The sequence below is a fragment of the Olea europaea genome, unplaced genomic scaffold (assembly GCF_002742605.1).
Source record: "Olea europaea var. sylvestris unplaced genomic scaffold, O_europaea_v1 scaffold262, whole genome shotgun sequence".
NCBI classification, from domain to species: domain Eukaryota; kingdom Viridiplantae; phylum Streptophyta; class Magnoliopsida; order Lamiales; family Oleaceae; genus Olea; species Olea europaea.
The window spans coordinates 214,420-237,407 of record NW_019244532.1 but is presented as its reverse complement, the minus strand read 5'-3'; the positions used below and the strand labels follow the sequence as shown (position 1 = coordinate 237,407).

Genomic DNA, 22,988 nt, shown 5'->3' with positions numbered 1-22,988 from the left:
ACGTAAAAAATTTGGTGTTGCGCTTTCTTATTTTTGCTTGGATTATTTATTTGCATAGTTAATCGTTCTAGTTAATTGCTTGAATTGTTAAAATTTTTCTTGCAATAATTGAAATTACCCAACACTTATGTTCTCTTTAAAAATGACGATAAATCCTTTTTTTTGGATAAAAAATTAAGTTTGAAATTAACTTTAAACGGGGCGAGAAGTAGGGCTTGGACTATGTTTCTCATTTCTCGTACACTCTTTAGGGCAATAACCCTCTGTCTTGTCCTCACCCCATTTATCTGATTACCCACCCCATTCAAGGTGGGGCCCCACAATTATTAGGTTGATCTAATTTTTTTGCCATCCCTAGGAGGAATGGTATTAAGGTGGGTTAGAAGGTATTGTTTTGATACGATGTGTGATGCTACATTTCATTAGAAGGCTGTATGAGTAATGGGCAAAAAAAATTAACAATATTATTAATTATAAGATTTTCTTAAATTTATTAAGTGATTTTTTTACTTTCTATTTACTTGTACATAACATTTTTACTTGCTAGTCAGAGTTGAACGTACATTACTTGTTGTTCCGAAATACTTTATAAGTGCTATAAAATATTTGATACCAATTTGTTGAGAGGATTTGATGAGTTTAAAATGAATTAAAGAAAATAAAATTTATGATAGAAATTTAAGAGAAGAAAATTGTATTCTCAAAACTCAACTTTTATGATTCAAATTTTTTGTTATGATGAAATATTACAAATGAGCAACTTTTTTTTAAATTACACTTGGTACATAAGAATTAATTGCTAATACATGAATTTAAACACCCATTAAAATTATTAGATACATGAATAGAAATAAATTCATTTACAATAATGTGAATGTTAATTAATTGAGAATTAATAGCACAAAATTAATACATGACAAAGATTTTGCAGTATTTATTATATACTGAAAAATTAAAAGTGTGGTATTATTAAAATAATTAAATTGTAATATATTAAAATCGTCAAAAAAATGATTCTCACTTGATATGATATTCAATATTTAATAGATATGTGAATTTAATCATAATTTTTACTAATAACAATTTATTTTTTTTATAAGTATTTCTATACTTGCAAGTAATTTTTATTGATAGTATATTATATACTTGTAAGCAGATTTTTATTAAAATAAAAGAGAATTTTTGAACTATAAATAAAATTTTTAGCTACAAGTATGTTTTGCTTATAGGTAACTATTTACATACTGGTGAACTTTCATTTTATAATTAATTTTTTACTTACAAAAAAATTTCTTAGTAATAACTACTTATTTTTTTTCCTTGTGAATTTTTAGGTATAAAGTTATATGTTTTACATCTTCTTTCCTTTTTAATTTTTTCCTTCCTCCCCCCGCCCCCCAACTTATAGGTTAACTTTTGTCTAATAAATGATATTTTACTTGGAAGTAAAATTTCATAATTACAAGTAATTTGTTATCTTATAATTAAACTTTTTACCTTTTAAGTGAATTTTTTTTTTATTTTAACTTCATACAATATTTTGTATGATATTCGTCACTTACAAGAAATAATACAATAAACCCACTTCATTTGATAGATTAATTTAATACGGACCAGATAAAAATAGTCTGAGCATTGTCAATACCATACTCTATACGATGTAATACAATGTATCAAGCATAACCTTATTTCGAAACATTTATAGTGTCCTATGTACACCTATTTATTCATACTGGCATATTTGACTTGACAATACTTGATAAATCTTGTTACAAGTCACTGAGATCATGTCGAGTCCAGCATAAAAAAAAAACATGGATTTAATAGCTACAAAACCAATAAGTGAAAAGAAATTACAATAAAGCTTCTTGTAAATCATGGTGTACAGCCCTCTCACAATATGAGGGGACCCACATGAATATTATATTTGTGGACCATCCTCATTGTGAGAGGGGTGTATGGGTGTACACCCAGCACAAATGAAGAAATTATTACTAGTGTTATCTTCAGTTAATAAACTACCATATAGTACTGAAGCTGGTCTGATGCAAAATTGTAAAATCTATATGGTTTCTCAAAATAATAAATACAAATACAGAAGCTCAAATGTATTAAAAACCTACAACATTATGTCACCGAGGAAATGGGTAGATAAACTCGACTCTGACACACTTCACAACAATCCTTTTCTTTAATAATTACAGCGAAAGGAGAATATTTCAGAATAGAGCTCTTGAAGGAACGGGAAAAGGCAGAGGGAGAGGCTGGATATTACCATTCAAGATATATGTTAAGCACATCCTCGTAAAACAGAGTAGCAAGACATTCTCGAACAAAATTGCAACTGCTTATTCCAATTTTATCCTATCAACATCCAACATCACCCCTTCAAGCTGCAAGCAGTGTCATGAAAGAAAATTGAATATAACCACATGCATATTTTATATTGATATAAGGAAAATGTGAAATTTGATCAAATAACAATTCTTTTCCTTATATCAATTCATGAGGCATACCTTGACAATTTGACGCAAAAAGTAACTCCCATACAATTTTGCCGGCTTGGATTCTACAACACGAATTATGTCCTGAAATTATTTAAAAATAAATAAATAAATAAATAAAATACGATTGGCTACTTTAGCACATGAGATGAAGTATTCTAAATACACCTAATTCGTCATGCACGGGCAGTGGGGCACGCACACACAGAGGTCTACTCTAGTTAAAATTGTGCAGGGAAAAAAGTGGTAGGGTAAATAATATATCGAAATCCCAGAAAAGATTCTAATGTGGGATATTAGATTCGGGAGTTGAATTGTAAAGGAAAGAATCTCATTTATTCAACCTGATGAAAAATGAGTTACATCGCCTATATAAATAGAATATAGAAACATATAGCTGGCAACTAACTAACAACTCAACTACCTAACTGACCGATAACTAACAGATTCATTTAACTGTCAAATGTATACAAATTCTATATCTATATCTTTAATACGCCCCCTCAAGATGTGTTGTAAATGTTTTTTGATAGACATCTTGAATAATAAAGGAATGAGAATTGAAGCATGAAGTGGTTTGGTGAAAACATTAGGTAGTTGGTCTCTTGATTGGACTGGAAGAAGTTTAGTCATTCTAGCTACGATTTTATCTCAAAAGAAGTGGCAGTCGATTTTGATATGCTTAGTTCGTCCATGAAAGGTAGGATTAATGGCAATTTGAATTGCTACTTGGTTGTTACAAAATGGAATAGCAAGAGAGGTTGCAGAGGTCTGAAAGTCCTTTAACAACTGAGTGATCCATAGAAGTTCACTAATGGTTGCAGCAAGTGCTCAATACTCTGCTTTAGCTGTGAGCCACCTAGAAATATGCAGAACCCTATTGTGGACTTCCTTGTGCCAATGCATGAACCCCGATCAACGTAAAAAAAAATGCTTGCAACTTGATAGGTAAAGATGAGCATGCTAAAAAGAATAGGCCTTGGCTAGGGTTGTTCTTTAAGTAATGAAGAAGGTGATGTACTGCTTTGAGATGTGGCAATCGAGGTTGGGATAGAAACTGTCTCAATTTGTGAATAGTATATGTGAAGTCATGTCTGGATAGTGTTAAATAGATCAACTTCCAATCAATCGTCTATAGTGTGAGGCATCAGGCAAGAGATCTCCCTCATGTAAGCTAAGACATGCTTTTGAATCCATAAGTGTATTAACTGGTTTGCAATCCAAATATCCAGCATCTTCCAGTAATTGTAATTTTTGAGAAATGACTGTGCCTGCCTTTGAACAAGCAAACTCGATGCCCAAAAAATACTTCAGGCAGCCCAAATTTTCCAGCTTAAATTGAGAATGTAAGAAGGTTTTTAGGGAATCAGTAGCCTGAGAACTTGGACCAGTGATGATAATGTCATCAACGTGCACCAATAGTACCACAAAGTTATGTCCAGAACCTTTAGTGAACAATGAATAGTCTGCCTTTGATTAAGTAAAACCAAATTGAATGAGAACTTGTGAATACTTGGAATTCCATTGTTGAGATGCTTGCTTGAGTCTATAGATGGACTTGTGCAATTTACAAACTAACTTCCCTTGCTTGTTAGTATTGTTTTGAACTTTATATCCAAGAGGAAGGTCCATGTATACCTTCTTAAACAAGTCTCCATTCAAGAAGGCATTGTTGACATCTAGCCGAACCAAATGCCAATTATTACATGCTGTGAGAGCAAGAACTTTGACAGTTACAATCTTTGCCACTGGAAAATGTATCAAAGTAGTCAAGCCCCTATTGTTGTGTATAACCTTTAGCAACAAGGCGAGCTTTATGTCTTTCAATTGTTCCATCTGATTCATATGTTATCTTGTATATCCATCGACAACCCACATAGTATTTACCGATGGTAAAGGTACAACAAACCATGTATGATTCAGTTCCACAACATCAAGTTCAAGTTTTATGGCTGCACACCACTGACAATATTTTTACAACTTGATGCTAAAAAATTGGTTCTACTTGGGTAATATCAAGTGTTTGTGATTGCGAGATAACTTGTCATACAATAGAAAGCAACCAATGTTGTGTGGCAATCGAAATGAATGATTGAAATTTTGAGAAATCATATTACAATGATAATCTTTGAGATATTGTAGAAGTTTGATAACTCTCAGTAATTTTTTGATGTTGATAGTTGGAGAAGGATCAACACTTGGTGTGATATTTGAATGATCAATAGTAGGTTGCAAGGCGAGAGATGATTCTTCGAGAGATAATGTATAAATGTTGATGGGTGGGATAGAAACAGGGATATGGTTACCTAGTTCAATAATAGATAATGAAGGATTTGGTAGAACTAACTCAGGAAAGGGATCCGTAAGATGATTAGCAATTATTGTATGAAAAGGAAAAATACTTTCATGAAATGTGACATCTCTTGATGAAAATATCTATTTCGAAACAACATCATAGAGTTTGTAGCCTTTAACTCTTGATGGATATCCCAGAAATACACACAATCTAACATGTGGTTGAAATTTATTTCTGTAAGCAGACAAAGTGGAAGAAAACGCCAAGCAACCAAAAACTTCAAGTGCAGAGTAGGCTGCTAGCTTATTATACAAGATTTCAGGGAGTTTTGTGTTTCAAGAGAGGATATGGGGTTCTATTGACCATAAAAGTGGTTGCCAATACACATTCAAACCATAACTTAATTGGAACTCTTGATTAGAAATATAAGGTTCTTGCAATATTTAAAAGATGTTGGTGTTTGCACTCCACAACAAAATTCTGCTGTGGTCTTTCAACACAACTGAACTAATATAGAGTGCTTCTTTCATCAAGGAATGCTGTGAGGGCCAATTCAAGGGCATTATCTGATCTAAAGATCTTGATTTTGGCACTGAACTGCATTGTCACCATATTGAAGAACCTTGGAATGACATTTGCTGCATCTGACTTATGTTTTCACATATTAAAGATATAGATACAGGATTTGTATACATTTGGTAGTTAAATGATACTGTTAGTTTTAGTCAGTTAGGTAGTTGAGTTGTTAATTAGTTTTTTTTATGACTGTAGATGTCTGGACCAACTTACGTGCATCTCAACTAATTCCATGGGGCTTTGAAATTTGCAATTAGGTACTTATCTCAGTGACCCTGAAGGAACTAACTGGTGACCATTGGAGAGCAAACTTAAGGTCTGACCACTAAGACGCCTCTCAGGGTTGTCGAGTTGTAATTAGTTGCCAATTATATGTTTCTATATTCTATTTATATAGATGTTGTAATTCATTTTTCGTCAAGTTGAATAAATGAGATTCTTTCCTTTACAATTTAGCTCTCGAATCTAATATGGTATCAGAGCTATTCCTTCATTGCTTCTTCACAAATCTAGTCAATCTGCTACTTAATTTGATTCTAATATGGAGTCTTTACAATCCTAATATGGTGCCATCTCGCTACTACCACAAACCACCATTAGCACACAACCACCACATACACAAATCAATACGACCATCATCATCTATAATGCATCGCCACCGCCATTACTTGTACCACCATTATCACTACATGCACTATAATCCACTACCACCTCCTTCAATCCACCAACTCGCCACCATAATCGCACACCACATCCACATCAAATATAAATTAACACCACCAACATCATACTCCACCACAATTCACAGATTTGTAAAACCACCATGTATATTTGCACCACCACCACCCTACAGCCCTGCACCACAATCTCACCCAGATCTTACAATAGCATCACCGTGTAAATCTGCACCGATACAAAGTCGCAAGCACCAGAGCTATCACACAACCACCGCCAAATAGCTTCGATGAGATTGAGAAAGGGAATGTGCATGTATGTGTGGAGATAATACTGTAAAACAATTAACATTAACCAATTATTATTTGGAATCCGAAAGAATATAGTGTGCAATTATTATTTGGAATCCGAAAGAATATAGTGTGCAATTATTATTTGGAATCCGAAAGAATATAGTGTGCAATTATTATTTGGAATCCGAAAGAATATAGTGTGCAATTATTATTTGGAATCCGAAAGAATATAGTGTGCAATTATTATTTGGAATCCGAAAGAATATAGTGTGCAATTATTATTTGGAATCCGAAAGAATCTATAGATAATACGGCAAAATAGTTAACATTAACATTATCATTGAATATTGATCGGGTGCGTTGGTCCCTTGTGCCCCATTTTTCACTCACACTTCTCATGGTATAGATATGCACCTCGTACTAAAAGTGTTCAGGATATATGTCTTTTTTAAACGTTTATTAACTCATTGACACTTGAAAACTTGTTTACTTTTTGAAACTTAATGTATGCTTATCGATACATTGGCGTGCATGAATATGTCATGCGAAGCATTAATGACATATATCGTAATAATCAAATATCATGTTTACATAATAACAATTTAGCTAACACATTTATTTAATAATTTGTCCTACTCATGAAAATAAGTGACGATTTACTTACCTTAAATCCATAAAAATACACTTTTAGAATTGCAAATGGAGATGCTCTTAGTCACGCACGAGGTCATTACAGTTTATTTAGAAGCTTTAACAAAATTCATATCTATATGAGAACACATTGCGTTGCTCTATTAAATTAATTAATTTATTATTGTTAGAAAATTCTATTTATAAATAAAACTGTTAAGTTTGAAAATAAGAACGTAAAATCCACTATTAAATCATCAACTCAATTTGATAGAATGTCACTTTTTCACATTCTCTTTTTGTCAAACACTTTGCATGTATCATTTTAATTTATTCAAAAATAATTTTTTAGATGTATTGACACAATTCATTTCATTTCAAATTCAACAATGTTATTTTTAAACATGTTTCCAATCACAATAACAAAATTATAAAAAAAAAATCAAAAATGTTAATTATTTATATTATAAGGTTTATACTAAACCTAGAATATGTAAGTGAGAGATTATTCAGCTGAAAATTGATAATTATGGTTGTTTAATGATACATGCAAAGAGAATATTAAACAATTTTAAAATGAAAAAATTGAAGAACCAATTATACAAGGAGTCCAAAACATAAAATAACGTGTAATTTTGTTTGTGTTTTCGTGAAAGATTTTCTTAACTTTTTTCTAGAGCTTTCAATGTTTTGTCAAAGATTTCCTCAATTAATTACACACATCCATAGAACTTTTTCCAAAGATTAGAAGAATGAACAAATTTTGTTTCTGTATTTGTGGAAAATTTCATCTTTTTCCTTCCAATTTTCCTTTGATTTTTGTATATTAGAGTGCGTTTGATTGGTATGGAAAATATCACATAGAAAAGAAAATGATTTCCATCTTTTGTGGAAAATAAAAACCACCTCTATCCAAGGAAAATGTTTTCCTTAAAAACAAGGAAAATTAGGCATATTTTCAAAAGTTGAAAAATATTTTCCATGGAAAAAATAACAATCAAACACTCCAAACAGGAATTTGGGTGAAAAACTGATATTTTCCATGGAAAATAAATGTAATCAACACACCCTTAGAGGCTGATTTTTGAGAATTGTCGTGATTTTAGGTTTTGAGCATATATTTTACATTCAATTTTAACTAATTACAATTTAATCCAAGTTCATCATTTTTTTAAAACTGCCCCAAAATATAGGGTACTTGTGTAAGTACCCCCTACTTAATTCTTTATTAGATCATTTTAATTTTTGGTTTAATTTTAAGGTAATCTTTATACATAATTAATTAAATGTGTAGACTCACATGAAAAATTAATAATTTTCCAACATGTATGTATCTGATGACAAAGTGGACAACATTTGTTCATATCATGGACTCATGTGATCCATTATGAAAGTATGTGGATGTGTGCAAAAAAAAAAAAGAATTGGGATCCAAGTGCCAAGTATCAATGTTTGGAGGCCTTAGGTGCAAATTTCTCCTTCGAAAAATGGAGCGTGTAATTCATGCTTTGTACTGACGTTTCACTAGGGTTTCAGAAAACGCATAATGGATGAAGATAAGTTATCCCACCACCTTGCTGCCTTGCTGGCGCAATATGATTGGTTTTCTCTCTCCTCTCTCTACGATGCACACATGTATATGTTTGTACGTATATAAATGTATAAATACACAATGTATGTCTCAACATTACGCACTCTCTTTCTCTCTCATACTTTGCTTTCTCTTTTTAAAACATTTCCCTCTCTCTATCTCTCTAAAAAATTTCAAACCTAAAAAAATCCTAGGGTTCTCTATCCTTTCGCACTCGAATTCCTCACAGAGACCTTTGGATCTCTTCAAGAAAATCATATGTATGGATTCTCCAGTTTCTTCTCTATTAAATGAGATCCAAATTTCAGTCAGCCGTTGAGGGATTTATCTGGGTCGATTAGTGGAGTTTTGATCTTGTTTTACCATTCCAACAAAAGGTTTGTTTTTTTCTCATCTTTTCACTGTTAATTTTGTTTATATGTTTTTAGGTATAGTTATTTTTTTCCCATGTTGATTTTTGTTGGGTTTTAGCTGAATTTGAGCTCTATTTTATTTCCCTTAAATATCTGTTTCTGTTAAAGTGAATTTATTTCTATTTATTCTGTTGGACCATTTAATTTTGTTTTTGTCCTTTTTGGGTTTGATTTCATGTATTTGTCTTATCATTTTATGGTACTTTTTATTATATCTGAACTGGGTCGCGTCCATCGGAGTAATCAAAACCGTTAATATATAAACCCTAATTACGTTAGTGGAATTCATTCCTAAGATTAATCCATGTGGCTTTTTGTTTTTGCAGTTATAATTGAAATTCTAATATGGGGTTTGAGTTAATTTTCGACTTGTTGATGAATCTTTATAATATTACTTATGAAAAATAAGATTAGAATTTTTCATTCAGAGGAAACCCTAAAATTGAATTTCGTTAATCATTTTGCTGTCTATGTTATGCGTTTAGCTATTTGTGGATTGTATTATGTGCAGAATTCGAAGAATTTTGAATTGGATACTGCCTCATCCATGTTGTCACTGTGGACTAGGGTTTCTAAGATGTTTACACTTCCAGCTGCCACGTTTTACTGTCGTTTATTCTTAAATTGTCTGTCTATCTCTTGTATTTCACTATACAATATTGCAACTACTTGACTTAGTCTGCGATGAATCATGCATTTATAATGGCTTGAATTCACATTCTTTCTTGGATTGGATAGTAACACACTTCCATTACCGTCATAGCATGTTTTGTAGAAACAAATGCACAGGACTGGACACTACTTCCAAAAAAAAAAAAAAAATGTTTGTTCATCATACAAACCAGTTTTTCAAATACTGTGTTTCAAACATGCACTTGTGTGAACTTTCATTATGCTTCGAACTTTGAGGTTTATCACCATTAAACTTTGGTATGGGTTCATGTACCTAATTAGACGATGCATGCCTATTACTCATCCAGTGGTTTTAGGCTTTTGCTTTTGAAATGGAGAAGAGTATTGTGGAAATGGAAGTAAATCATCAAAAAAGTGATTCTGCTGTATCTACACCAAGGCCCCTAGGAATGCTCATTGGGATAAACTCAATTGCTATAGATCTCGGAATGGTTGCAGAAGAAGATACACAAGAGCACAAACACTTCTCCTTACGGTAAGCTTTTGTTAGAAGACTTTGCCAGCTTGTTTCACTTGTTGAATTCTGTCATCCTCAAGGGCTTTCCTTGATAAGAGTATTTGTCTTTTTTCTCTACTTGTTGTATGGCTTTGAGCATGCATCAATGTATTTCATGTGCATTTATGCTTGCTTACGTGTATGATCCCCATTAATTTTAGATTTAAGATATGACAATGAACATACAAACACAGAAAAGTCAGATGATGATAATGCATTTCATTTCACATGGGTTCCTTATGTTGAATGTTTGAGGACAATATTTTATATATAAGCAGTTTTAGTGAGAATGTTTACTGCATATATAGCCTAATATTAAAGCTAGCTAGTTTTTGCTGAAATTGATTGTTATTCTTATTAGAAATAATGGATATAGGCATAGCGATGTTGCATAATTCTTCAATACCTTTTTCATATTGTAAGAAGACATGATTACATCAAGGTTCATTGATAATTTATGTACACATGAAAGTTACCTAGAAACTTACAATTGTAAACCTTTCTGAATTTCTACTGCGAATGCAGTGGATATGTGGCTGGCATGAGGAAAAAGGATCAAAAGCTTTGTTTGCCTTTTGCTTCACAAGCTAACGGTGGTGATTTGGAAGAGAAACTCCCTCCATTATGTGTCCCCAGATTTAGATGGTGGGAGTGCTTGAACTGTGTTTCAGAATTTATGATGGAAAGTAGTATGGAAGAAATGATGGAACAATCTCCAATACCATTAAGCGAAGAAAAAAATAATATTGATACAAATTCTTCTAGCAGGGATGGGGAAAAAGGTATATTTTTTCCATCGAGATGCAATCTAACAAGAAATGCTGAATCTGGTGATCAAGCTGTTGCTTGTACATACATAAGCAGAATCTCACTAAAACTAATGCATTAACCAGGCATAAGTTTGGCTTACCTATTTGATGTCTCTTTATTGTACATATCCTGACTACTTTTGCAGGTGAGGAGCATGGATTAGATGGCTTTGGAAATAGCAGAAACTGCAGTCATGTAAATGATATCCCAAACTTCAATCCATGCTTGCCAGCGAGACATATGGCTACAACATGTGAGTTTGTGATTATTCAAAGCATTGCTAAAAGACTTCCATTGTGGAATTACAAACTCAGGATATTGATGTCTTTCTTCTGAATATGGTAGTGGGTTTAGCTCGAATATTTTCCACATGTTCCTAGTGTAATATCATATGTCTGCGCAGGCAGCAAAAGTGGAGCAAATGTTATGGATAAAGAAGGTTGCAACCTGAGTTTTGATAAAACAGAACCTAATCCTTGCCAAGCTCAAGAGACACATACAAATACAGCTGGTAATTTGACAGCATCAACAAAATTCTTTAAAAATGCTTATTTTTCACTGTTGTTCCAATTATAAAAAAAAAGTAATTTTTTCATTATTTATTACAGATGCTATAAAACCTAGATATGTTGATGTCTTAGAGACGAACAATTTAATAAATGATATTGGTGATATCAGTGATAAGGCCGTAAATGCTGATACAGGACACCCAATTGGACTCCCTTCAGTTGAAGTGGGTGAGCAGGAAAGTGCATCATCTGGAAGTGATAATAAATTAGATGGATTGCCACGTAAGAGAAAGCCTAAGTTGCGTTATCTTGCAGAAATAATGGATGGAGAAAGAATTTCTGTAAATGGTCACCCGAACATGAGTGCTTCATCCCGCGGAATGCATACTGTATCTGTTGAGTTAGGAACAGTTTCATCTCCTCATGACCAGGAGGATTTCCTTGAACGTGTTGGAAAAGGTATCAGAACTGCTCAGATGAAAAGAAAGATTACTCGGGAAGAAAACAAAAGACCCACAGAAATTAGCTATCCAAGTAGTTCAGCTAAAAAGTTCAGGGCCTCTAAAGTAAATTCAGAGGACAGATCTCTTGAAATTTCTGACTCACAATCAGGAGGAGGTGCATCTGCACAGTTAGATATGCAGATTGGCATAAAGAGTCGAAAGATCAAGCCGGGCAAAAACAAAGATCTTGTTCTTGGTAAAAGGAAAAGTCAGATCCCTATAGATGAGGGGTTGCCTCTCCCAGTTCGTGAGCTGGAGATGCCAAAGATAATTTCTGTAGTCTCTACAGATTTGCCGAAATATAATATTCCTAGCCCATCAGGACAAATGGAACCAACTTTTAGGAGTTCCCAGTCTACCAAACAAACAGTGTTGAACTCCAACTTGTCCAAGAATAAGAGGTCTGAACTTGAAGCTGGTCACAATCTTCTGATGGCTCCCAAAAACAGCAAGTTAGGAGAATGTTTAGTTAAAGAGAAAGTGGCATTGGATCTTTCTCTTGACAGCTTTATGAGTGCAGAAAGAAATGATAATGATCGGTCATCAATCGTGCAACAAAAGGACATTCATGATAAGGGGAGTAAAGATTTTCTGTGGGATCTGAATGAGATAATTACTCATAAAACTCCTATTCTGGGAGAGAAGCAATTTTCAACTGTACTTGGTAATGGTTGTTTACCTCTGCATGAGAATTTGGTAAGCAACTTTCTCTTTAACATACTATTCCTGATTTACCTAGTTGCTAGTTTATGTTTTAACTTTTCAATATTGTCCTGAAAGAAGCAGAAGGAGCCGAATTCATTATTTCTGGTTGTTTTAGTGGTACAGATGATGGCAGTATCTCTTTTCTGTTTAAGCTGATGTATGAAACAAATGTAAACTTTGAAGACCATTTCATTGAGGACTTTTTGATGATTCCAGTATTACATTAGGAATTGCAATATATTTGGCTGCATTATCAGGATTCATTTGACAGTAACTTGAAGATATCACATATTCTTGAGTTTCCTATACCAGTTTCATACTTGATTTATGTGATTAGGATTAATTTTATAACAAATTTCACTCCTATTGACAGGAAATCAAAACTTATTGTTTTCCTAAATAGTGCAAACTAGAATCCTAAGTATTCGAACTTTTTTTTTCCAGGATATCTCTTCCTCCTGCAGCAAAGCTAATGCTGGAGAATCGCAAGGGCGTCTGGGAGTTTCTGTTCCACAAACTGACCAAGAAACTGATAAGAGTACTGAACTTAGAGCATCAGATGACATCCCGATGGACATAGTTGAGCTGATGGCTAAAAACCAGCATGAAAGGTCTCTAGGTAATTCAAAGAAGTACATTGTACCCGAGGGGACCAATAAACCCAGTATAGGGTTTCCTACCTTCAATGGCAATGAATATGCTGGTGCAGTGAATTATTCGCTCGGCAGCACAAGAAGCGATGACATAGTTTTGGCGAGTGATAACATTGTACCTATCCAGGACAGTCCTATAAGCTTTCCTCTCTTGAACACGAATCAGTTTGATGTGGGAGAACCAAAGGAAAACCAATCAAGATTCTTCTGTTCATTTCCACAGAATCAACCAAGTAAAATGCAGATTTCAGCTTCAGGCTCCAACATAACGGGATCAAGGCTCAGCGAAGGAGCAAAGAAAATGTTGTCTCCTAGGAGGGAAAGCATACCTACAAGGATGCATTCATTCTTAGACCAGCACCATAAAGGAATGACCATTAGTGACATAAAAGGAGGTAATATGGAAAATCTAGCTCTACGTGACACACTATTACTTGAACAGGGGATAATTGATCAGAGCCAGAAATCCATGGGGTCATTAGATCCTTACTCTAATGACACAATTCCTGCAATGCAATTGCTGTCTTTGATGGATCGGGGAATGATATCCAGTTCTTTAAATGTGGGCACAAAGAAATTTGTCGATAAACCCTTTTCTCCCTGCAATCACCACCCAAGGTTCAACAGGGAAAAGAATCAGAGTTTACTCAACCAATCACTCTTTTCACAGCAACATCATTCTAAGGATCTTATTTGGTTACGATCCAGTGTTCGTAGTGCTGGTGAAAGCTCAAAGACGCCTGCATCTTCTTTGAATTGTAAGCGATCTACTTTTCTATAATTTTCATTTGTGTTTTGCCTACTATTGATTAATTATTATTGGAGAAGTAGGGAAAGATGAAAATTTGAAGTGAGAATGGAAGTTTTTTTTAATCCATAAATCAGTGTATTTTTACAGTAGTTTGGATTCATCTGTTACATATATCTATGGAAAAAACTAATGAGATCACTAAACTAATAAGGAGAAAAAAAACATATGTTTGAGGTTGGATATAAGATTAGACTAATCATTTATATTTTATAATTTTCTGCTCTACTTCATTGAGATATTTCTGAAAAGGCTACCTGGTTTTGTAGATCAAATGTCCACTAAACGTCTGGAGCTACAAAACTCAAGAAGACCACAAAAATTGGAATCCTCGAAAGGCACTTCGCGTGTTATTCGAGATTCTTGTGTTGGCATGGATAAGCAAAAAAATATCCTTGGTGACTCAAGTCCTATGGTTTTTCCTCAACAATCTTATAGACGTGAAGGTCCATCAGGCACCATGAACTTGGAGGCCCCCATTAAACTTTCTACTCAACCAATGAGAAGCAATTCAGAAATGGATCTTTGCACTCTCAACCAAAACCCTGCTGAATTCAGTATTCCAGATCCTCAAAACAAGTATACCATAGGAGCAAAAGATTTGAAGTTGCGAAAGAGAAATGTTTACAAAGAAATACCTCGCTCTGTTAAGGTGAATGAGCAAAAGAGACGCAGGGTTACAAAGGATACATCAGCGAAAAAGTATGCAAGAAAATAGCTCATTCTGAGGTACACGTACATATCAGTTGAAGAGTTTCTGCATGTTTCTTGAAGTTCCTAATCTACAATTTGGACAGAATTTCCTGTGTGATTTTGTTTGTCTGGTTTTCAGCTTTATAATTTTCAGATTTCTATCTGAATAGAAAATAAGAATATTTATACAATTACATGCATGTCAAGACAGGTAAAGTCAATTAGCTTATATGCCTACAAATATGTGGTTGATTTTGGATCATGAGTATAAGATCTTTGTCGCAATGAATGACTTGGTATAATTTCAAATGGATGCTGTATTTTCTTTTATTAGCAGCATACTCGTTTAGGGGGACGTGATGCTTCTTCGGACACATGAGCATGAGAAAACCAGCGAGTAAACAAGTGTTGAACAATGTGTTACTATTTTTCCGTGTTAGAATTAAGTAAATTATTATTACTATTATTATTTTTGACAAAATTATTTTGAAAAAAAAGCAACCTTTTTAAGTTTCAACCACGAAACAAGTGAACCTAACATCAGCATCATTTGAGCTCCTCAAAAGCTGTGAACAATCAACCCATCCAAGGCCACGATAACTTGACGATAATTAACGCAAAATGAAAAATTCATTTAATTGATTTGTGTTTACAATGATTTGAATTTTTCGAAAATAAAAACTTAATAAGGGTATTATTATTTTATATAACCAAAGCGAGAAATTAACAAATAGAATATGTTGCTAAATGCAACAGAGTTCGAAACTTAAAGGGTATATTTTGTTTAGATATTAAGGAGAAAGCATCTCATCAACACTTATCTTGTAAATGTAAAAAGTTATTTACGATAGCTGTCTTGAGTAACCTAACTTTCACGATAACATTTTATTTCATTATAAATAATTTCGCTTAAACGAAAAGTAATATCAAGATAAGTAAAAGAAAATTTTATAAGATCATAGAATTATTCTTTCTTGAAAAGTGTTAGTCAATGCTAATCATTTTGGACATCAGCCATGAATTTTGTTACGTCAACCAGACATATGATCGACCATGAAGTACCAAAAATCAGGAGTGAAGAAGATAACAAGGATGGGGAATGAAAGTTTCCCCATATTTGAACTGCATAAATTGATCTAAAACTGATAAAATGAAAAGAACAAAAATCATCACAAATTTTCTGCTAAGTATTTATGAGAAGATCCAAATCCAAGAACTTGCTGTCATTGCACGGAATTCCAAGGATCTCATCATGGCACGTCACCTCATCTTCATCAGCATATGTCTCAAAGGAGAGGAGGTGTGTGGTGGGCCACCCGCCAAGGTGGCACATCTTAATAGGATGGTCGCACCACGTGGCAGTACGACTGTCCTACCGACGTTTCTCTCCTCAAAGGATACTAACTGAAAGTTCTGGTCGGGGCACAACTTTTTCTTAATGGCTTGTTTGGTAAGGGAAATTATTCAGTACCACCCAGCATTGAAAGAAATAAAGTGTGTGTACGGTATACATTCTTGTCCAATATTATTATACCAGAAGATATTGGTGACATAAGGCGAGCTGCATCTATTGGACAACACTAATGAAGAAAAAAAAGCAATTTTGCCGAGTATGGTTAGCCGCAAGGATATTACGGGACATCTTTCCCTGATGTAATGGTACCTTATTTGTTGTTTGACACGTGATTAATACTTGTTGTTTCGTGATTTCATTTTTAATAATATACTTATATGCCGGTGAAAGTGGTTAATCAAATGGAATTGCAAAAATAATTATGTAATTAATCTCAAATTTAAATAAATATGTTTTTGAAATGTGAATGTATTCACTTCTACTTTGACACATTTTCTGCTCTTCTATTCTTTATGACATTATATTCAGGAATAACATTTTTGGATCATATTTTTCTGTAATTTTTATTGTGCTACTTAGATTAATGTGGATGATATAATTTTAATTTTGAAAATTTCATCGAGGTTAATCAGTTTCTATTTTTAGTTTCAATATTAGGTTTTAAAAACATATCAAGGACATTTATTCAATCACAAACTGGTGCTTGGCTTTTATATTTCGTATTAATACATTCTATTTTCAAAATACATTTTTAAGTGGTAATTGTTTTCCTCTTACTTTTCTCTTTGTTGCATCAAGCAAAGAGAGAGCCCTTTCTACGAGACACAAATAGGAAAAACTAGTATAATAATTCGATACATACTTGAATAATTAAATATAAAGGACGCATCTTTCTTTTGATATAACTAGAGTAATATAGAAAATGTGAAGAAGTTCAAGTCTAAAGTATTCCGTGAAAGAGTTTTGTAACAATGAACTTTCTATGTCATTTTTAAGATCATATTTATCTAATTATACAAGGACAAACTTGTAACTTAAGTCAACCACGCCATGTGTACAGAGTAGGATGTCACAGGCTCGATACAGTCAAGACACAGAAGATGGGATGAGTGATTCATTTTTGAAAATGCCCAGCGCCATGTGAGGGTTTGTAAAGACCCTATGAAATCATTCCTTGTACGCTGGGAATTATTCAACTTAAATCATCAAAAAGTACAAGTAACAGAAGAAACAATGAAGAATATAACAAATATGGTAATAAACATCACATCAAAACGTAATTTAATCAATGAAACTGTCAAAGCTTCTGTCTCTAAATTCAATGAATAAACTTGTCAAACACTAGAAGTTTTCCTATAAAAACAAAATCCTAAACCATTCTAGTTCTCTAAATTCAAAGAATAAAACTTTCAAAATATATAAAATCAAAATCCAAAACCACTATGCTAGTTAGAAAGATGAGGTGACGAATTGTTATACTCACCAGAAATTTTTTTCTCTTCCTCGAGCCAATATTCCCATGCGTCATCACCTTCAATGGGCGGAACTTCAGGGAGATTCTCATCTAGTACCGTTGGCATGATTTCCAAATGATCTGGGATTGTGCCGAAATTTGTTGTAAATGAATTATATAGTGATTCTACAGGATCTGGAGCAGCATAACTGAATGTAGCAACATTGTCACTGGTTGTGACATAATTCCCCATTAACCGAAGATCTTGTGTCCTATACGGCATTTGCAGCATCGTATTAATCAGAGTTGCTTCATTCGCGCTGCAGCTAGCGCCGTAATTTTCAATAAATGGAAGATTTGGCTGCCATGAGGACACTGGTGGCATCATGGTGTTCCAGATATTATATTCCTATCGATCGCTATGCCACTTCCAATTGAAGGAAAATTTTGCAGCCTCATTTGAGCTGCTGCACCTGCAATCTGATCGAGAAGAATGGAGTTATTATAAGTTAAACCGTACCTTATAAAAAATTTAAACTATTAGAGAAGAGATATATTTATTTATTTAACTTTAGGCTTCAAGTATTTACCGAGATTCTGAATTGTCTCGTGTGGTTGTTCCCATTGCCCTCATTGTTGCCTTTGGAGGAATTCGCAACGTTCTCCATCTTATTCAAACCCAAAGAATTTTCTACTTCAATCGAGGAGTCTCCGACTGGTGTATCTTTATTTTCTTCCTCAGCGTTGTTACCATCACTTCGTTGATTCCTATTGTTGTTGGGTTTGTGCACCTTCTTGTAGATCTTACATAAAATCCAATCATCCAACTACGAGAAAAGAAATCGCCAAATAAAATGAAGTAAAGAAGCACGAACATCACCCCAAGTAAATAAATTAATGTGCCAGACCCGTTGTGGAACTCGTGACATGAAAAAGAATGAATAATAATATCTAGCATCAGTGGTGTTGAATATCAATCAAGTTAGGATTATTGAGTAAGTCTAATTAATATTTCATTAAATTTTACTTCAATTATAAGTATTCTGTAATGTCAACTGGATCAATATTTTAATATCAATAATGTTAAATAGCATTACTCAAAAGAATTTTGCTACTTTGCCCGAATTTTTTACCTGAATGGTTGACATCCTTTCAAATGTCGTGGGTCCCACATGAATAAAAAAGTCCACAAAAAAAGTGGGGCCTCCATAATTGTGAAAGTCGGTCATCCTCCCTGTCAAAAAAATTTGATCACTATAACGGGATTGTACTCAAAATGGAAGTGAGCCATTCAAAATTTACAACTTCTGTGTCTTCAGTTGCTGCTACACTTCAAAACAGTGATTTTGAAAATGTTCATCAAAGATGAACAATTTCCATTACATGAACTCATTGGAACTAGAACATGTTTGGTTGTACTTAAAATTTACCTTTCCCAAACATGTCGAGAATATAAGCAACGTAAAAGTACAGCCAAACATGCCTGCCTTAGATATAAAGGAAACTGTATATACAGAATCTATGGAAACAAAGAAAATTAATTTATCTCCTATATACTAGTTTAATTCGAAACAAATAAATTCAAATTTTAATTAGTTCATTTTTCTGGATTCATACTGATACGAACAGATATACATAAAAGAAAAAGAAAAAAAAAAAATTGTACCTTCATGTCATCATCGCTGGTCCGTGATCGAATCGGGGCATTTTTGAGTCGAAATTCATGCATAATCCAAGAAGTTTTTTCACAATGAGGAGGTTTTCCCTTGTAGAAAACCAATGCCTTTCGCAATCCAATTTCTTCACCGTTGTGTTTGATAGTTTTGTCAGCTCCAGTGGTCTTCCAATAGCCTCCTTCAGCAGCTCGATTTGGCCGCATCCCATGTTTGTACTTTCTGTTCCTTAGTGTGAAGAAGAAGTGAAGAGCCATCCATTTTCTTGACTACTTGCCCTGTAATTATCTGTCAAAAAATCAATTTAAAAGTTTAGAAAATTAACTTATACTTTTTATATTATTTTGAGAATATATCATTACATTATTCTTTTCAATAAGCGACATGCAAGTTTTATATCCATAGACGAGAGGGATTTTCTAACTAGTCATTTTTATTTATCTTTTTTTACAAAATAAATTTGTCTCTTCAATAAAATTTTATTAAATATGATCATTCAGTCGTGTAAAATGATTGTAGTGCCTTTTTATTAAAATTTCCCTAGGCAATCTCGTAAAGTTAACCAAGAAGAAATGGAATAAAAATTTTCATCATGTGAAGGATTAATCCATTTGTATAGAAGAAAGTTTCACAGAAGATTGACAGAATACTCTCATGATACAGGCCCTACTGTGAAAAAAATTGTCAGAAAATATCCTACCCACCTCCCTATGTGTGTGTTCTGGCAGGCTTCTATGAAGAAGCATTCTGTATATCCAGCAAAACCCTATCCCAAAATAATTCAAATTTTGTAATAAAATAAGAGAGTGTGTAAACTATTTAAAAAAATTCGAGGATATCTAGACGGTTCGAATTTCATTCAAAATGAATAGTAAAATTGTAATCAACTTTGCCACGTTTAACAAGGATGCCTAAATTTTTCAAAAATTGTGCAAAAAGAAAGAGAGAATGTTAGCAACAATTTTGAAGAGTAAAGTTTATATTTTTTCCGGATATTTGAAAAATAAAACATTAATTTCAGTTTCTCACTCTAAAAGTGTCCTACAAATGTTTTTTTTTCTTTAGACAGACTCAACTAATATTTGCGACTTCGTAAATGTTCTGTCTAATGGGGCAAAAGAAAAATATCAAAAGATTAAATAAAAATAATCACTAATAAAACTCTACGAGAGCACATGATCCGGTTCACCAATTTTAAACAGTTTAAAACCGTTTGAATAAAATTACAAATCAATCCAAATCGTTTTATTTTTCAAAGCTCACCGCTTTCGACGATTCATTTGGTGTCAAACAATGATTTACCAAGTAAAATCAAAATAGCACTTCTCAAATAAGTTAAAACTTGATTCAATATAATATTTTCATTGTTATAAACATAAATGTTATAACGCTAAAATATTACAAAGTTTCAACGAATATAATACTCCTATAATATTCCTCATCGCTTAACATTGACAAATTGACATTGCTATTCCAAGGTACGTAAACATCATTGACAATGGGGACGGGGACCGAGACGTGACTCGGGTTAGTTACGATATTTTTGGGGACAGAGACTTGATTCGAAGTGGTTACAACATTGTTGTGGACGGAGACATGATTCAGGGAACTAGTTACAATATTGTTGGGGACAGAGATGTGATTCAAGGTTGTTACAACGTTGTTATTGATGGAGACGTGATTCGAGGTTGTTATGACATTGTTGTGGATGGAGACGTGATCCAGGGTACTAGTTACAATATTGTTAGGGACAAAGACTTGATTCAAGGTGATTAGGACATTGTTGAGGACAGAGACGTGACTCGTGTTAGTTATAACATTGTTGGGGACAGAGACGTGACTCGAGTAGGCTACAACATTGCTTTGTTGGTTCTTCATAGCCATATTCTAAATTCAGAAAAGCTTGAGGGTAAAAAATTTTCAAATTGAAGTAATGGGCGCACCCCCCACCCCCTTTTTTCCTCTGTCTACACTTTTTGGATTCATCTTGAACTTTCGGCGTATTTCTTGTATACACACGCTTTTAGACTTTATTTTCTCCTAAACATACGTATTTGGCAGGATTTTCTGGTACACATGCCCTTTTGGATAATATTCCCCTATACAAGGTAGATGCCGTGTCTTATACACACATCCGCTTATCTCATATTTGTCGGAAAAAATTCAACATATTGGGCCACACATGTATATCTATTAAAATTTGTGGTGCCCCAATCGTACGTGATTTCATGTTTCTCTGCATCCCGATCAACATAGAAGAATTTTCAAGGAATTACGTATCTATTGAAAGAGCATAACCCGTTCAATACACTTGCATCTATGGATCAAGGTACGCTTTCTCTTATAATCTTCTCTTTGATTTCAACATGGAGGATTTATATAAATTTGTGAAAGGGTTTGATAAACCTTTGGTTACTTTCAATTCCTACAAATGGTATTAGAGCACTTCATTGTTGATCCTTTGAGAAATTAAGGTTTTAACAATTGTGACTTTTGGGTTATTTGATTGTCCACCATGTTATTGTATGGAATTTAGTTTTTGCAATAATTTCAAATTTTAAGATTTGACAATTTGGGATATGTTTTTGTTGAATTTGAAAATTCGGCATGTTGTTCATGATTATTTTTTGAGATTTGGATTAAGAATTTATGGAATTTCGGTTTATGAATTTTTTGGGTTTCAAAAAGAAAAATTGAAAAACCCGGATTTGGTCGGAGGTGTTGCAGTGAGGCGCTGTTGCTTGCTACAACGCTTGGTGCAATGTAGGAGGCGACGGGGCAAGTTTCACTGTTTTGGGCGGCGTCGGCCACCAACGCTATTAGGGAGAAAGAGAGAGAGAGAAATTTTCTAGGATTTTTTAGATTTGGATAATATAGGGGGCGGGGGCCACACGTGCAAATTGGATAACTTGAGGCTGCTTCTTACAATTTCACGTTATGGTTAAAATTTAAAGTTCCATTTCCTGATGTCTAAAGTTCATCTAAGTTGGACCTTTAAAGTTATGGGTTTAATAATTCAGTCTCTGAAGTTTGAAAATTATTTAATTTAGGCCATTAAAGTTCTAAATTTTACAATTAAAGCCCTCAATGTTTAAAATTAATTAAAATTGACCCCCAAAGTTTTAAAATTTTCAATTTTTTTACCTCTAAAGTTTTGAATTATTAACCTTTAGATCCCTAAAGTTTCAAAGTCATCTAATGATACAAAATTGGTGATTCTCTTTCTCAAATATTGGTACTAAGGACTCTTTTGAGAGGATAATTGAGATTAAATATGTGGGACAATCAAATTTAAATATTTTGGTAAATCATCCATGATAAATTAAGATTGTCTAACATTTTAAATAAACTAAGTGAAACAATATGTCACCAAAGTGACATCTCTTGTGTAGATTGATTTGTTTGTGATATTTAGATGTTGTATGTGCTTGTTCATGCGGGTATTAGCCGATCCAAATGAAGGTTAATATTTGGTCGAATTACATACACACCAGTGGTGGTGAATGTGTGACAATTATAAGGTTTCCATGTGAATAATAAATGAATCCAAAGAAGAGTTTATTATGTTGACAGGAGTTATTGTCAATGTTTGATCACTACATTGAGAGTACTACTTGCAATTAATATTATTGTCCAAAAACTTGATATTAATGTTGCGCT

At 33.5% G+C, this 22,988-nt stretch overlaps 2 protein-coding genes across 5 annotated transcripts; one reads left to right on the top strand and one right to left on the bottom strand.

Annotated features, from left to right (window-relative positions):
* Nucleotides 1-8,661: 8,661 nt before the first annotated feature.
* Nucleotides 8,662-15,137, top strand: LOC111383154. Of its 4 annotated transcripts, none has more exons than XM_023007232.1 (8): nucleotides 8,662-8,942; nucleotides 9,968-10,146; nucleotides 10,693-10,949; nucleotides 11,123-11,230; nucleotides 11,381-11,488; nucleotides 11,586-12,685; nucleotides 13,139-14,105; nucleotides 14,425-15,137. In XM_023007232.1, the coding sequence occupies exons 2-8, from the start codon at nucleotides 9,983-9,985 to the stop codon at nucleotides 14,871-14,873; spliced, it is 3,153 nt and encodes a 1,050-aa protein (XP_022863000.1). In that variant the 5' UTR covers nucleotides 8,662-8,942; nucleotides 9,968-9,982; the 3' UTR covers nucleotides 14,874-15,137. The 4 variants fall into 4 exon arrangements, with proteins under 4 accessions (XP_022863000.1, XP_022863001.1, XP_022862998.1 ...); XM_023007233.1 differs by having other exon boundaries at nucleotides 9,959-10,146; nucleotides 11,682-12,685; XM_023007230.1 differs by having other exon boundaries at nucleotides 9,959-10,146.
* A 3,772-nt stretch (nucleotides 15,138-18,909) lies between these two features.
* LOC111383145 (NAC domain-containing protein 67-like) lies at nucleotides 18,910-19,585 on the bottom strand. The gene is made up of 3 exons (XM_023007222.1): nucleotides 19,322-19,585; nucleotides 19,086-19,138; nucleotides 18,910-18,985 (listed from the first exon to the last, which is right to left on the bottom strand). The coding sequence occupies exons 1-3, from the start codon at nucleotides 19,583-19,585 to the stop codon at nucleotides 18,910-18,912; spliced, it is 393 nt and encodes a 130-aa protein (XP_022862990.1).
* Nucleotides 19,586-22,988: the final 3,403 nt, after the last annotated feature.

Bases quoted from the DNA above. Each gene is read 5' to 3' on its own strand.
- LOC111383154 (XM_023007232.1), top strand. From the start codon at position 9,983: ATGGAGAAGAGTATTGTGGAAATGGAAGTAAATCATCAAAAAAGTGAT. The intron at 10,147-10,692 runs GTAAGCTTTTGT...CTGCGAATGCAG, and splicing joins CACAAACACTTCTCCTTACG to TGGATATGTGGCTGGCATGA. The intron at 10,950-11,122 runs GTATATTTTTTC...CTACTTTTGCAG, and splicing joins TAGCAGGGATGGGGAAAAAG to GTGAGGAGCATGGATTAGAT.
- LOC111383145 (XM_023007222.1), bottom strand. From the start codon at position 19,585: ATGGCTCTTCACTTCTTCTTCACACTAAGGAACAGAAAGTACAAACAT. The intron at 19,139-19,321 runs GTACAATTTTTT...TATCTAAGGCAG, and splicing joins CCAGCGATGATGACATGAAG to GCATGTTTGGCTGTACTTTT. The intron at 18,986-19,085 runs GTAAATTTTAAG...ACTGTTTTGAAG, and splicing joins TCTCGACATGTTTGGGAAAG to TGTAGCAGCAACTGAAGACA.